The sequence below is a fragment of the Myxocyprinus asiaticus genome, chromosome 6 (assembly GCF_019703515.2).
Source record: "Myxocyprinus asiaticus isolate MX2 ecotype Aquarium Trade chromosome 6, UBuf_Myxa_2, whole genome shotgun sequence".
NCBI lineage: Eukaryota > Metazoa > Chordata > Actinopteri > Cypriniformes > Catostomidae > Myxocyprinus > Myxocyprinus asiaticus.
Genome location: NC_059349.1, coordinates 50,822,040 through 50,839,439, shown reverse-complemented (window position 1 = coordinate 50,839,439; position 17,400 = coordinate 50,822,040). Strand labels below are relative to the sequence as shown.

Genomic DNA, 17,400 nt, shown 5'->3' with positions numbered 1-17,400 from the left:
TACACTGAAAGACAGTTAACTACTTTCAAATCAAGTAAACTAGTTGGTCTGAGACTTTTAAAACTGATACAAAGATCAGTTCCTAAAATTGACAAAAAACATGAGTCACATATTCATGTATACATTAATACATTTCAAATTCAAAACTAAATTTAGATGTGAAGCTGCTTCCTCTTCTATGAAAGAGAAGATTTCAAGTTACACTTATTTAGATAAGCTGTCTGAGGTTTTAAACACTGATGTTTATCATTTATCAGTTTCACTGATAAGAACAAATTTGCATGTTGGTTTTCACTAGTCACACCAATCAAATCTATCTTGAGCATATTATCAGACAGATGTTCTAAGAAAAACCCTTAAATGCCACGTTCACATCTGTGAAATGAGTATTTTGTAACAGTATTTTGTATTATTTTCAGTGCAGTGACTGAATCTAAATGTCAAAACGTCACATTCTGCAGAACTGCAAGGTGAATTCCCTTACAAAAATGCACATGATAATTTCAGATGGTACTTTGATATAACAAAGTACTGAATGATTACTATACTTTTATATATGGTAATTGCATGGTACACCAAGGTACAGTGGTACTAGTGTGGTAGTTTGTCCAAAAACATGATAATACTATGGTACTTTATGGTGTTTTTGTTAATGTGGAAAGTTTCTTACTTGTTAACTTGAAGTCTATAGCTGCTGCTGCCGAGAGTGAGGTTGGATGCTTCCCAATAACAGGTAATACTGGTGTACTCCAGAATCACACACTGTTTGATTGAGAGTTCTGATGATGACACAAAGAGAGAAAGTGTTTCTGACAAACAAAAATGTCTGGGAACTCATTCAACACACAATATTTTATCAAATGTCGGTGCTTGCCCATGCAAAGCTCTTCTCCATGATGTTAGCATGTTGCTATGCGGTTGCTAGGGTATTGTAGGTCATTATGGTATTCTTGTACCTAAATATGGCTTGGTCCCACCTTAAATGTGTGTCTATATGATTTATTCTCCATTTTATCATCCGCCATAGCGGATAGGGTTTGTTTTTTTAATAATTGTCAATAGAGCGCAACAGTGCCGCCAGCTTCTTCTGCCATTTTGGTTCAGGAAGTATTTTTCCAAGGGATGTAAACATATCATTTTTTTTGAGAACGAGTATGAGTACAAGTACCATACTTTCTTTTTTAGTACTTGCCGATACCGAGTCCGATACCTGTTTTTTTTTTTTTTACTGAACTCCATATCAACAATTTAAATCACAATTTTATAATCAAAATAGTGTTTAAATAAATAAATTAATTAAAACTTTAATCAAAGTATAACCATTAATTTTCTACATGATATTGTATTATTTTTATCAAATAAAGGGATTTTGTACAGAACCTCATAGCACAATCAAAAATACAACACTGGAGTTCTTTTTGTCAAATAAAGTGCTGCATAACAGAACATCACAGATGTGAGATATTGCTTAAATATAATCAAATTACAAGTACTATTACTTTATATTTATTATAATTTGTAGTATTACAGTGAATATTACGTAACTATACAGTAGCGATCTATTTCTGTAGTTGGTTTTTCCCTTTAAATTGAGCTTTTATTTTGGCCGAGCTTTTATTTTGAAGTGTTTGTGTTGTTATGGCCAAGGAGCTCTTACATTATGACGATAGCTTCCCACTCTGGAAGAGCCGGTTACTACGTGACTCATTGTGATTATTAAACTGTAAAAGGCTGCTAATTAATTCAATATCATTTTAATTAAATGTAGTCTGTATGTGCCTTGCGGTAAAAGTGAATTAGCGCCCTGCTTGCTGTCATCTGCTACAAACAGAACGTGCAATGCTCATGATGGGGTTTTCCGTGTATGAGCCAAGGAGCTCTAAGAGGTATAAGCAGTTCATGTCTTTATGTTAGCACAACATTGGCTCCACACATTCACAAGCACTCACATTTAAAGTGCTGCACATGCAAACTATATACTGTATTTATCTAATTAAATCACAGCTTTTGCTGTTAATTAATCTCACTAGGACATTACGTGATTTTAATTTGTGCGCTGAATGTTTACGGAATGACATTCATACGTCAGATGGTATCGGATTTTGCAATCGGAGCATTTTTACGAGCACGAGTATAAGTACATGAGAGCAGTATCAGACTCGATTCCGATACCAGTATTGGTATCAGGACATCCCTAATTTTTCCCATTCATTTTTTCCACAGGCATTTCATAAAACCCTTCATAAATGTATTCTGCGCCATGAACCAAACCAATCAGCTCCGAGGTGAATCACAACATCACAAACTTTGATTTGAAGCAAAAAAACTTATGTAACAATTGGACAAGAAGACAAAAGGTACAAGACAGTGTTCTTAACGTCTTCAAAGGGGTCAAGAAATGGAGAATCAAATTGTCCTTGATATTTAGACATATAAGAGGTAACTGCACTATAAAAACATACTGTACATTTCAGAACTCAAAACTTCCCTGTCTAAAAAAAGCACTTATAGTTGCCACCCTGCTGAAATTAGGGATGGGCACGAGTACTCGAGTGCTCGAATGTGACAGCAATGATCGATCATGAAAACGATGATCGATAGTGATCATGCATGATGTGACTTTTCACTTAATTCAAAATTCAGTGACATTTACCTGACAACTAAACACAAATGTGTCAAAGAGGGAGCTTTTTTTAATTTTGGGATTGATAACGCTTTGAAGGGTGCATTGATTATCAGAGATGACTCATTGCAACCAAACTGATATACGACGCTGCTATCGTTATGATAATCAAAAGAGAGTGTAATTAACCGTGTTTCAAACACCTGCCTCTGCAAAATGTTTGCTAAACACGTTTTATTATCATTTAGTGTAAGAACTTTGATTCGTTAATGGATATTATTTAATAAAAGTGAATGTTTGTCACTGACTGTAAACCTCCCTGCCCTGGTTGCCGAAAAGTTTGCGTGACGTAACACACACCTGCATCCAAAAAATGGGAGTTGAAGGTTTCCGTACAAGTTTCCAAGTTAGAAGTCCAACTGTTGAAAAATTTAACTATTAAAACAACTATGCATCAACAGAATGTTCTTCACTGACAAGAACATTATAAAGACAAATGCTGATGTAAAACAATCACAATAATTGAAAATCACCGTTTGAAAGAACTGATTCACAGAAATAAGTCAAATTCCCAAAACCCTGGGTAACTAAGAATTATATACAGTATATGCATATATATGCATTATTAATATAACAAAATAATGTTTATTTTTCAACATAACAGATTTAAAACGACTGGGTTTTGTTGCTGTAGTTATCTGTGCGCTTTGTTTTTCAGAGGTTCTTGATTAAATTATCTAATGCTTTATTGTCAGTGTGTTTCTTGAATTTTTCAGTGGTGACTTTAAAGTGTGTTTCTTTACCCTATCCATCAATGCCATGACATTTTCCAAATAAAAATGTGTAAAACTGCATGTATATAAAAACAAATGTAAAAAATGCGTCATCTGATTGAAGTCTGTCCAAATGCACACATGCACCCTCATGGACTTGCTGACTAACACCCCATTGGTCTGCACTCGCTTACATCACTAAAGTCTGCACTGAGAGGAAGACCGCAAGGGCGGAGGGTGCCATTTGGGAGAGGGCTTATGTAGAGTGTTCAAAATAGCTCTCTATGAGGCATCATTCCAGTACGGATGCTGCCACAGAAGACAGCTGCCTATGTAGGAAGGAGACAGCGAGGAAGCTCACTGAGTTTTGGAACAGACACAATGAAATTAAGTTGTGACAAAATAGCTAATTTTATGCAACTAAATTCAACGAGCAGCAAAAATGTCATTTTTGAGTGTAGCCCAATTTGATGCATAATAATGAGGCGTTGACACCCTAGAACGCATTTACAACATTAACACCACTAATCATGCACACTTGCAGCAGTCAGTGTTGTGTGCATGTTGAACACACATGGAAGCCACAAACAATCAGCACTACGGATCAGATTTCAGATAAAGGGCAAGAACTACGGTAATCCAATGCCTAGACTTATTTCCAAGCATAACTCACAGAAATGATTCCAGAAACACAAACACACTTTGAAGGAAAGCATTTTTCTGCGATCTCTCAACACAGCATCATGTTGTGCTGTTGTTTTGGGTAACATGGCTGACTCCTCATTATGTGGGCAAAACATAAAAACCAAGCCACAATTTTCATCAAGTATTTCTTTTTTCTTCCAGGCTCAGCTAAAGCAAAAAAGAAAAATGACTGATTCGGGAGAATTTTATCGTTATTATTTGACCTACACTCGTTCTCATTCTGTCAAGACAAGATCAAAACCTGTTGAGGTGAGGACATTCTTATATAAATGCCAAAACCAAAATGAACCTTTCCAGCTAATATGTTATGACAATACTTTAAGGAAAGTGTTTTAAAATATATGGATGTTTGTTCATATGGAAACCATTTACAGTATACTGTGGAAACCTGTGTCGCACTGATATCCAGGTTCGTGGTTGACCAATATAAGCTTTCCAATGGCTTATTCTAAAAATATTACATTTGGTCTCCGCCAATTCTAAATTTGTGGATGATGTAATCAAGGATTTTGCAAAATATCCATTTAAAGTATCCCTGCTGGCTGTGATGGGGTTGATTAACACAAGTGTCATGAGACAACAAGTGTTATCGTAATGTCTGTTCCACCAGAGATATTCAAAAAAAGAAAGAAAACTGTGTCTACAACCAACTTAATTTCATTTAGCAAAGGTTTTTACCTATAGACTATCACTCAGCCTGATGTTAAGTTACTCAATCAAGATTACAGTGGTGATTTATCACCCTTCATTCCCACGGAACCCGTTAGTTACCATCCCATATCCTAAACCACTATGCTAGAGCACATGCAGATAGTCATAGTCATACAGTGTGTATATAAATAAAATAAATTTGACCTTTAAAGAGCTCAAAACAGTCTTACCGGCGCCCTGGACCCTGGTCATTGCGCACATCCAGAGCAGGAGACCAGCTCTCCAGAACAACTTCTGGGTCATTTCTGACTTCAGGAGCGTCATCTGGAAAGGAAGTGCATGTCATTGTTGCTAACATCCAGGATTCCAACATAACAACTCATCAGAAATGCTTAGAGCAAAATACTCTTGCGCAATCAGCGACTTTAAAAGAGCTTCCCGGCAAAATCAGCGCAAAGAACAAGCCAGAAAAAGTCCATATTTTTACCTCTCTGACACAAATACGCTGTAAGAACAAGTCGAGCAGAGCAGTTTCTACCTGGCAAACCCTTTAAAATGACTAAATCAGGTTGATTTAGTCATATTACATAATATGTTAGAATCAAGGCAGTTCATTTAGATGTTACCACATGATGCACATGTTGAGATTACCTGACGAAACCACAAATAACACCGTCGACACGAATGCCTACCTGTTAAAGAACCAGAGATCTGAACACTGTCCAACAACATTTGCAGCATTTAAGTCTCCAAGTAATGGCCATCCCGATGATATAAAGACGACTGATGATCCGATCTGATATGGAACGTTCAGCCCACACGGAGACGGAGGTGATGAGTTTACCTGTGACGCGTAAAAGCGCATGTCACGTTTTCCCCTGGCATACTAGACTGCCGTTTGTGCCAAAACAGTTCAAGAAATGTTTTGAGGTGTTGTTTTTACTCTATAGGCTACTATACATCCTCCTGAGAACAAGCAGTTATTTGTGAGCACTGGAGTATAGACATCTGGTTTTGGTCAACAAAGTATCTCTCTGGTGTATCTTCAGTAATACATTCAGGGTAATCAGGATTCATTTTAAAATATGCAATGTTAGACCATATCAGTATGCAAATAGTTCCATATAATAATAATAATAATAATAATAATAATCATAATAATCATACTACTACTACTACTACTACTATGTTTTTCCAAACAGTTTTTACTGTAATATGTTTGTTATGCATCAAACAATATAATGATTGGCAAAAAATTATGTTTACCCCCAAAAGTACTTATTGTAATATGTTTTTATGCTTACAACAATATAATGATGAAAAAAGCAAAAAAAAAAAAAAAAAAAAAAAAAAAAAAAACCCAAAACAAATTGTGGGTCTCAGGATTACATTTAAGATGTTCAATGTTAGACCATAACAATGCCTATGTTTACCAATATTTTCTATATTATAATTATAAAGATATCAATAAATGACTTATTTTCCCAAAAGTATTCATTGTGATCAATTGTTATGCTTCCACCAATATAATGATGACATTTAGTTTTTTTTTGGTCTCAGGATTAAATTTCAGGTGTCAAGTCAGTTTTATTTGTATAGCGCTTTTCACAACACATCGTTTCAAAGCAGCTTTACAGAAAATCATGCATTAACAGAAATTGAAACCGTAATATCTATAAAGTCTTAGAGTGATCTTTGTGTAGTTTGATTAAATACGATTATGAAGTGTGAATAAAAATAAGTAATTAAATAATAATTGTATTTAGAACACCAGTGAGCAAGCTGAAGGCGACTGTGGCAAGGAACACAAAACTCCATAAGATGTTGGTTAATGGAGAAAAATAACCTTGGGAGAAACCAGACTCACTGTGGGGGCCAATTCCCCTCTGGCTAAAATCATGAATATAATGCCAATATTAGTTATATATGTGCAGTGCAAGTCATGGTTTAAAATTAATAAACTAAGTAAGTGTTAAGGGCCAGTGTTAAAAAAAAAAGGTTTTGTATGAACTTAAGATTAATGACTAATGTCTTTGAAGTCCATCCTGGATTAACTGCAGAAGTTCATATTGATGCATTGTCTTTTGTTAGTTGGCTGATGAAGACTTTTGTTGGCAAATAATTGATAGTCTATGTATTTAATTTTAAAGGTGTAGTCCATCATTAGACTGAGGTGATGCAGGCAGAGATCAGTGAAGTGCATCGCAGTTCAACCAGCAGGTAATTTCTTTGAGGTCTATCCTAAATCCAAGTTTCAGGCAGTGGCATATGAAGTATCTGATGTCTTACAGTTGGAGTTGGCATCAGTTCATCCCCTGAAGTCCATCGTAAAAGACTGAAGTGATGTCTGGCTGGCACCGGCTGCATTTAGTCATCATCACTCAGAGACACATAGCAGTGGAGTCCGACACCAAGCAGGAACAGAGCTGGATCTGGCCGGCTCTAGTAACCTCGGTATATGAATCCCGAGGTTGAGACAGGGAAACAAATAGAATAATATTAGCATAGTTGCCATTTAATTTATTGCAGAGTTATAGATTATGATAAATGTTTCTGAGAAATGTTTCTGGTTCCAGCAGACCTAACTAAAGCAGCCTAATTGTGAGTTGATGGGTAAATTAGGTGTATGCCTGGCTGAATAGATGAGTCTTTAGTCTAGACTTAAACTGAGTGAGTGTGTCTGCATCCCGAACAGTGTTAGGGAGACTATTCCATAGTTTAGGAGCCAAATAGGAAAAGGATCTACTTCCTTTTGTTGATTTTGATATTCTAGGAACTATTATCAGGCCAGAATTTTGCAATCGTAATGAACATGATGGAATATAGCGTGGTAGAAGGTAGAGTTTGGGTACTCGAGCTCGGACTCAAGTCATTGGGACTCTGTATTTTCCAGCCGAGTCCGTGGCATTTGACTTGTGATGCAATGAACAAAATAAATTAAAAAAAATAACGAAACAGAAATAAATGGACACTCTGTCTGCAAGCAGTTGTAGCACCCCCTGATGTCATAGAAGTAGCCAGAGTTAGTTTCACCGTGTTGAGCAAACACACCTGCAAAGCCGCACACTCAGACAACCAATACACTTGAATGTTACTACGGAGACTGCTGTATAACATCGACTACCAAGGTGGCTGACATGACGAACACACAAAGACAAGTATGTAGCCAATGTACTAGAAACTACAAGGCAGCCAAGACAGTGCACGCATTGCAGTTTCATCGTGGTTAAATACTTCATTAAGTCTCTTGTGGTCCACGAGGTGTTGTCAACTTAAACTGGTCCTTGATTAATTAACTGGAACTTTTTAAATAATCGGGGAAAAAATGTGTTATTGCAACTCTGAACAGATATACATCACCTATTTACTGTTTTTCTATTTTAAATGCATTGAGGAGCTGCTTATAAAAGAAAGTTTTTTCCACAATAAAATGCACAACGAAATATGAAGCTATTCTGGGCAGTGAAATGTTTTGTTTATTATTTAATTATAGACAGGGTGACCAGCAGTCCAGGTTTATTACACAGAACAGTCCTCGTTTTTGGTAGGGTCACTGATTTGTTTCTTCTTAAATTAAATCTCCTCATTGTCCTTCTCGCTATTGTCTCTGGTATCGTTTGCAGAGAAGAAAATAAATTTTGTTGCGTCACACGTTGATTTGACGACACATTCATTCTAGTCTTCAGCAAATCAGCTGAAATGTGTCTGGTTACCATGGTAATGACATCATGCACTCTATCAGGTCCGTTTCAGACCATTCTGGCGTGAGACAATTTTTGATCGTGAAGGTCATTTTCTTTTTTTATTGGTTGCTTTAAATGACATCTTTTTTGTCCTGGGTAACATTTATGGGTTTAATTCTGCCAAGAATAACTTGAAATCATTTAATACAGTAGAAACACATTTGGACTATTTCATGTCTGAATACCCTAACCTACATATTGACTTTAGTCAAGCTTTACATGACTCTCTGGACAGATCACCACATAGGTTGTCCAGTGCTTCATCAGGCCTTTGTGATTTGATCTCCAGTTTTGGTCTAATTGACATTTGGAGGGAAAAAAATCCTCAAGCGTCGCAGTTTATCTGGTCTAAAAGCGCTGGATCACTGAAATATAGGATTGGCTTTTGGCTAATATCTGGTTCTTTATCTCATTATGTCACCAGGGTTGAGATTTTGCCTTCTCCTTTGTATGATCATAAATGCATACTTCAGGGGCTGGGTAGCTCAGTGGTAAAAGACGCTGGCTACCACCTCTGGAGTTCACTAGTTAAAATCCCAGGGTGTGCTGAGTGGTTGCTAGGGTGGGTAGAGTCACATAGTGTAACCTCCTTGTGGTCGCCATAATGTGGTTCGTTCTCGGTGGGGTGGGTGGTGAGTTGAGCACAGATGCCGCGGTGGATAGTATGAAGCCTCCACACACGCTATGTCTCTGTGGCAACATGCTCAACAAATCAAATAACTTTTATTCAAATCACTTTTATTGTCACACAACCATATACACAAGTGCAATAGTGTGTGAAATTCTTGGGTGCAGTTCCGAGCAACATAGTAGTCATGACAGTGTTGAGACGTATACCAATTTATAATAAACATCAGATTTACACAACACAATTTAAAATCTAATATACACATAATTACACATAACACAATATATAAATAATGACATACAATGTACAGTATACAATACACACAATATAGAATACACATTATATAATAAAAATAGTATATATAATATATATAAAATATACAGTAGGTTGTGTTGTACTGTATTGACATTCAGGCTGTCAGTTTATAGTAAGTTGCCAGTGTGTTGTTAAGACAGAATATAATTTATGACAGTCCGGTGTGAGATTTAAGAGTAATAAAGTGCAGTGCTGATGTATTTTGACCGTGAGAGATCAAGAGTTCAAAAGTCCGATTGCTTGGAGGAAGAAGCTGTCATGTAGTCGGCTGGTGCGGGTCCTGATGCTGGGATACTGCCTGCCTGATGGTAGCAGCCCATGGCTCGGGTGGCTGGAGTCTCTGATGATCCTCCGAGCTTTTTTCACACACCGCCTGGTATATATGTCCTGGAGGAAGGGAAGCTCACCTCCGATGATGTGTCTGGCAGTTCGCACCACCCTTTGCAGGGCTTTGCGGTTGTGGGCGGTGCTATTGCCGTACCAGGCGGAGATGCAGCCAGTCAGGATGCTCTCTACAGTGCTGGTGTAGAACCGTGTGAGGATGTGGTGGTTCATTCCAAACTTCCTCAGCCGTCTCACTACAGACAAAGAGTGGGAAAGGTTGAAAATGTCCGTAAAAACACCAGCCAGTTGGTTCGCACACGCTCTGATGACGTGGCCCGGAATGCAGTCTGGACCCGCGGCTTTGTGGATATTCACCTGCCGGGAGGATCGGATTACATCCGCTACAGAGACGGAGAGTGAACTGACCTCTGTAGCTTCGGCCGCGAGAGCTCTCTCTGCGAGGGCGGTGTTATTTACCTCAAAACGAGCATAAAAAGTATTTAGCTCATCCGGGAGAGAGGCAGCGGTGTTCACAGCGGAGTTTTTATTCCCTTTAAAGTCCGTGATGATGTTAATTCCCTGCCACATGCATCTAGAGTTGGTGGTGTTTAACTGTCCTTCAATCTTGTTCCTGTACTGAGGTTTTGCTGTTCTGAACAACTGGCTTGTTTATGTTCCTCCACGTTCCCGGAATTAAAAGCGGAGGTCCGTGCATCAAGTGCCGCACGAACATCACTATTAATCCAAGGTTTCTGGTTTGGGTAGATCCGTATTGTTTTGGTCGGAACAACATCCTCTACGCACTTTCTGATGAAACACATTACGGTATCAGCGTAAAGCTCGATGTCGTCATCAGAGGTGGACCGGAACATCTCCCAGTCCACGTGATCAAAACAGTCTTGTAGCATAGAGTCTGATTGGTCCGACCAGCACTGGATCGTTCTGAGGGTGGGTGCTTCCTGTTTCAGTTTCTGCCTGTAAGCGGGCAGAAGCACAATGGAAGAGTGGTCTGATTTGCCAAATGGTGGGCAAGGGAGGGATTTGTAGCCATCCCGGAAGGGAGAGTAGCAATGGTCCAAAACCCGGTCCCCTCATGTGTTAAAACTAATGTGTTGGTGGTATTTTGGTGCAACTGATTTGAGATTGGCTTTGTTAAAGTCCCCGGTCACAATGAACACGGCCTCAGGGTGCACAGTTTCCTGCTTGCTTATAATTCTATACAGTTCCTTGAGTGCCTGGCCTGTGTCGGCTTGTGGCGGGATGTACACAGCAGTGATAATGACTGCTGTGAATTCCCTCGGTAGCCAGAATAGTTGACACAGAAGCATGAGAAATTCCAGATCAGGAGAGCAGAAAGACTTGATAGAATGTACATTCCTCTGATCACACCAGGATTTGTTGATCATAAAACATACACCACCACCTCTGCTTTTTCCTGAGAGGTCTTTCGCTCTGTCCGCTTGGTGCACGGAGAACCCCACGGGTTCAATGGCTGAGTCTGGAATCTCCGCAGACATCCAAGTTTCTGTAAGGCAGATAATGCAGCAGTCCCTTATCTCTCATTGGAAAGAGATCCACGCTTTCAGCTCGCAGAGCTTGTTGTCCAGAGACTGAACATTTGCCAGTAGAATACTGGGTAGTGGGGGTCGATTTGCGTGACATCTTACTCTGATGAGAACGCCGGCTCTGTTTGCCCTTTTCCTTTTGCGTTTCCACGGCTGGGCAGCCCAGACAATGGGCTCCGCTGGTATGTTTGTTAACAGCGGGTCGGCATTGAGGAAATTGAAGTCCGGTTTACGGTGTGTAATTGCAGAACCAATGTCTAAAAGTGTTCGTCTGTCGTAGACAATAAGGCAGACAACATCCAAGACATAAAACATAAGAATTGTAAACAAAACAAACAAAACACTACAATATTGTGTCGGAGCTCACAATGCAGCAGCCATACTTGGCGCTGAACCACCACATCCTCACACGGTTCTACACCAGCACAAGCCATGTGATAAGATGTGTGGGTTGATGGTCTCAGACGCGGAGACAACTGGGATTCATCCTCTGCCACCCGGATTGAGGCGAATCACTACGCCACCACGAGGACTTAAAAAAAAAAAAAAAGAGCACTGGGAATTAAGCATTCCAAATTGGGTTAAAAAGGGAAAAAAAAAAAAAAATAAATAAAAAAAATAATAAATGCATACTTCTGTCGTTCAACAATTACTTTTCCGATTCAAGAACATATAGTTCCTATTGGAAATTAAATTCTTCTTTATTAGAGGATAAAGAAATTTGTCAGTCTGTGTTATCTAGGGTTCAGCATTTTTTTAACAAAGCTCTGTGTGAAAATAAATTTGGTTCTTACTGGAAGCTGTTAAAATATGATATTAGGTCAATGTTAATTAAAGCTGGAGTTCAAAAAGCCAAGCAAAATAGAACAGAAAAATTCAATATTGTTAAGAGAATTGCTTGCCTCTCATGCACCCCTTTGATAATCTGTCAATTATTCAGAAATCTGAATTGATAATTTGTATATACATTAGGCAAAGGGCACTTTTATTTGTTCAAGAAGGAGATGGCTGGAAGAGGGTGAATGTAATTCTAGCTTTTTTTTAAGTTAGAGAAACAGCGAAGTCATCTTAATTCTATAAATAGACTTGTTGCAAATGGAGTGGTTTTACAGAACCATAAAGAAATTTCTAATTACTGTGATGAGTTTTATAAAGACTTTTATCATTCAAGGCATTCACAACAAAATTTGAATTTTTTTTTTTTGACTCCCTTGACATAGACCGTAATCCTAAAATGGCAGGGTTCTGTGTGAATCTCCCATTCAAATTAAAAATATTTATGAGGCAATTGACAAACTGAAACTAAATAAATCTCCTTGAAATGATGGTCTGACCACAGAGTTTTATAAAAGATTCTCTAATGAACTTTCTCCATTTACTCAGAAAGCCTTAACAAGGGAACTCTCCCACCCTCTATGACTCAGGGTGTTATAAATCTGATTCCTAAACCTTTAAAGGACCAGTCTCAATTAGAAAACTGGCGGCCAATAAGCCTTCTAAATAATGATTATAAAATCTTAGCCATGATTTTTGCAAAAAGGATTACAAATGTTCTGGATGATATAATTGATGAGTGCCAGTCCGGTTTCATGAGAGGCAGGCTTATATCAAATAATATTAGACTAATGCTTGACATAGATTATGGATATGATCTCAGACAACAGTTTCTTGCTTTTTCTTGACTTCTACAAAGCTTTTGATTCTGCTGAGTTTACTTTTATTCTAAAATCTTTAAATATATGTGGTTTTGGCTTAAATTTTATTAATGCAATTCAAACTTTGTATAATAACGCTAATGCTTCAATCAAATTACAGCATGATACTACTCGTAGGTTTAGTATAGACAGAGGTATCTGTCAAGGCTGCCCAATCTTACCATATCTTTTTCTCCTGCCTATGCAGTTATTAGCCATCCACATTCAAAATAGTAATCTGAAAGGTATTTCTGTGGCAGATCAATCAATTTTAATAAGCCAATTGGCAGATGATACAACACTATTTCTGAAAAATAAACAGCAAATTCCTGTAGCCTTAGACATACATTTTTTTCTCATCTGCCGCCGGTTTAGTTCTAAATATTCACAAGTATAAACTTTTACCTACCAAATGTTCCACTGACCTGAAAATTTGTAACATCCCAGTAAAATCCGAAGTCAAATATTTAGGCATAACTATTTGTAAAGACCAAGTTAAAAGATCAAGACTAAACTTTCAACCTCTTATTCTTACTATTCAACATAAATAAAATTCCTGGTTACAGCATGATCTTTCTATAACAGGTAAAGTGTTGCTTTCCAAAGCAGAGGCATTGTCTCGTGTTATCTACCCTGCAATGGCACTGGATGTCTCTGTGGATATTTGTAGAAAAGTGGACAACATTATAGTTAACTTTGTTTGGAACTTAAAAACTCACTTAATAAAAAAAAGTTTTATGATGGCTGCAGGGGCGGGTTTACGATTCCTGAGGCCCCAAGCATCCGACCAAGCTGGGGCCCCATTTCGAAAATGTTTGCTTAAAAAATTACATAAAATGTATTTTAAATCATAATTTTAAATTCATCCTATCAACCACTGTAGCCAAGTACATGTTTAATGAAATAAAAATCTAGTTAAATCTAATGAATGCATGTTTTCCAGTTTTTCCACAATATATATTACAGTGATAATATATATATATATATATATATATATATATATATATATATATATATATATATATATATATATTTACAACACAATTTTGTTTTACTTTTTGTGTGTGTGTGTGTGTGTGTGTGTGTGTGCAAAACCTACTACTTCACTCAGTAACATTTTGGAATTCAATTGTTATTTATTAATATTATAGCTCAACAATTATTTATTGTTGTCCAGTCTGTCATTATAATATGATACTTATTATGATATGATATTATTACTTTGAGGATTTGTTGTATACAGTAGTAATATATTCCTGTCTTATTTACTTTACTTTCACCTGGAGTTTATATTCTGATGCTGAGGCTGTATTTTATGTAAGCATCGTAGGCAATGTTCGTATTGTAACAATAAACATACAAGGCACGGCAGCCCCTCAGCACACTAGAGCAGAAGGAAAAAACATTGCCTTTTATCAAGCGCTGAAACTTTGCTTGGTGCAGAACAATCTGGAATAATGTTAAACATTGTAACATTCTCCTCTTTGCAACTTGAACTTGTTCAGGACGTTAAATCTTTGTGACACCTGCGCTAAACACCCTCCCCCCCCCCAGATCTAGACAGTGCAACGACTGAAACAGAACACAGGTGTCTCGGCATGCATTTTTGAAACCTGAAGCTCTTATTAACTTGACACAGTGTCTAAAAATGTGCCAGTCCTCCATGAGACGCTGAAGAAACATAAATTACAAACCCGAACCCTACTTACAAAACTCACCTGTCCCAACCCCGGCGGCTTCTAACATGAACCGCTCTAAGAGCGCTGACAACAGCATATTTGCGCATGTACCCAGAACATCGTGTCACCCCTCAAGCGTTTTTTTGCAGAGCTTTCCTACCGGGGCGGAGGCCCCCCTGACATCCGGGGCCCCATGCAATTGCGTGGTTTGCGTGGTGGTTAAAACCACTACTGGATGGCTGATCATGCTATGGGGGTTTTGAGTTAGTAGATTTTTCCACTCTTAATAACTCTTTCAAAGTTGAGTGGATAAAGTTGTCTCTAAAAAATCCTAAGTCTCTTTGGAACATTATTCCAAATCACATTTTCAGTTCTGTTGGAGACCTACACTTTTTGTTGCGGTGCAACTATGAGATTTCAAAACTGCTCTTAGCTTTAGCTAGTTTTCATAAACAAGCATTATTATGTTGGTCCCTTATATATAACCATAACTTTTCTCCACATAGTTATTTCATCTGGAATAATAAGAATATAAGACATAAAAACAAATCTCTTTTTCTTCGCATCTGGTTTGATAAGAATATATTATTAGTAAGTCAGCTTTTAGATGACAGGGGTGTCCTCTTATCTTATGAACACTTTATGAAAGAATTCTCCTTTCAAGTCCCCCCAAGAGAGTATGCGATAATTTTTGGTGCTATTCTTGATTGTGTCAATTTATTACTCAAGTCTGGCCCCAAAGGCCCTTTGTGTTCCCCTCCCAATTTTGACAACTCTAACTTATTCATTGATCAATGTCTTTTTGTGTGTAGTAGCTTTTCAAATAAAAAATCAGATCAGTTCTTAATAGAACTCATATCTCTTTACCTGCCTGTGTTAGTTTTTGGAATAATAAATTCAGTGACATAGAATAGAAAGAATTCTGGTTCCTTCAGAAAAAATTCTTCTGCCCAACAAAGTTGTTGAAGTCTCTTATAAGATTATTCATAACTGTTACCCTGTAAATTATAAACTAGCAAAGTTTAATAACAGTATTTCACCCAATTGTTCCTTTTGTCATCACTTTCCAGAAACAATTGACCACTTATTTTGGAATTGTGTTTATTACAAAGTGTTTTGGATTGGTATGGCAGAGCAGGTGGCGAGCAGGTGGCGCTCTAGGTGACCGCCTAGAAACGGCCCTGCGCTCTATGTCGGTCTGTCAGTCAGCGCAAATGCCCAAAATAATGCAAAAATGCGTTTTCAACAACGGGCTGAAAGAAGCCGATTTATTTATTCGTGCAATACGTGAAAAAGTATGTTCATTTTCCCATGAGCATGAAGGTAAATTTCACATTCAGACAGCTATAATGCACTTTTTACATAGTAAAAGCACTTAAAGGAATATTCCGGGTTCAACACAAGTTAAGCTCAATCAAAAGCATTTGTGGCATAATATTGATTACCACAAAAATAAACTTTGACTCATCCCTCCTTTTCTTAAAAAAAAGCAAAAATCGAGGTTACAGTGAGGTACTTGGAGGGCCAATTTTTGAACGTTAAAATACTGATTGTTTCAAAAGTATAGACACAAGACATAAAGGATATGCATGTAAACATGATTTTAGTGTGATAAAATCACTTTCTAACCCTTTCTGTTTAAAGTTATAGCAACTTCTTTGCCATGATGATGTAATGTCAACAAACTCTAAAACCCTAAAACAACTTTACAGCTCAAATAATACACAAGTTTTAACAGAAGAATGAATGGAAGTGCTTTTATAAAATTATAAGCTTCAAATTTCTTTAAACCCTCCAAAATTGGCCACATTCACTTTCATTTTCCCCATTCACATCCATTGCAAGTGCCTCACTGTAACCTCGATTTTTGCTTTTCTTTTTTAAGAAAAGGAGAGATGAGTCGACAGGTCTACTCATAATTACACATGCAATATGAAATTATATGGATAGAATAGGCTATGTGGAATGTGTAAATTATAAAAGCTAAAATGTGGTTAAATAGTGAAAAACAAAATATAAAATAGAATATACATGTTCACAAACTATATATTGCAGAAGTTTGCATACCCTTTTGTTTTAGGCCTGTACGTTTTCACACCCCTTTCAGAATGTATGCAAATACAAGATATAAAAGATTACATATTTTATGTAGTACTGCCCTTCAAAAGCTACGCAAAATATACTGTAACTTACACAAATCATCCTGTTCAAAAGTTTGCTTCCCCTTGGTTCTTGTGTTGCCTTCTTGAGTATCAATGAATGTTTGCAGCTTTTGTAATAGTTGTTTATGTGTCCATCAGTTGTCCTAAGTGTCAAAAGCTGGATGTCTATATCATTTAGCCACTGTTGGGAAGAACTCAAATGTGCAGAAGATGCTGGGAAACCAAAAATGTACAGTATTTTTCTTAAGAAAAGTGGGCAGCTCAGGACAAAGCAGGGACTCATGAACAATTATTACACAGTCATTAATCGTCGAGAAAGCAACACACCATATTAAAGGATTTGGTCTCGTGCCAGTAGCTCTAAAGCTCACGTGCCTTCTGTCTCATGAATGCACACAGGAGATCAACGGTCGGTCAGGAGTTTCACTTAATAATACATCAGATTTCGGTGTGTTTCTCACCAAACCTTATTATATTCCTTCAGAACAAGACATGAGTCACATACAATAATCTGTTAGACTTCTGAATGATACTTTTG

At 37.4% G+C, this 17,400-nt stretch overlaps 1 protein-coding gene across 2 annotated transcripts in view; it reads right to left on the bottom strand.

The window, feature by feature from the left end:
* The window catches only part of LOC127442769 (interleukin-6 receptor subunit beta-like), a 28,111-nt gene extending 22,456 nt beyond the window's left edge, over positions 1-5,655 (bottom strand). Inside the window, exons 1-3 of one of the 2 annotated variants that reach the window (XM_051700940.1) lie at positions 5,445-5,655; positions 4,983-5,076; positions 671-779 (exon numbers count right to left, since the gene is read on the bottom strand). In XM_051700940.1, the coding sequence (XP_051556900.1) occupies positions 671-779; positions 4,983-5,076 (203 nt within the window). In that variant the 5' untranslated portion in view covers positions 5,445-5,655. Of the gene's footprint in view, positions 1-670; positions 780-4,982; positions 5,095-5,444 lie in introns of those variants that run through there. The other variant, XM_051700941.1, reaches the window with a different exon arrangement.
* Positions 5,656-17,400: the final 11,745 nt, after the last annotated feature.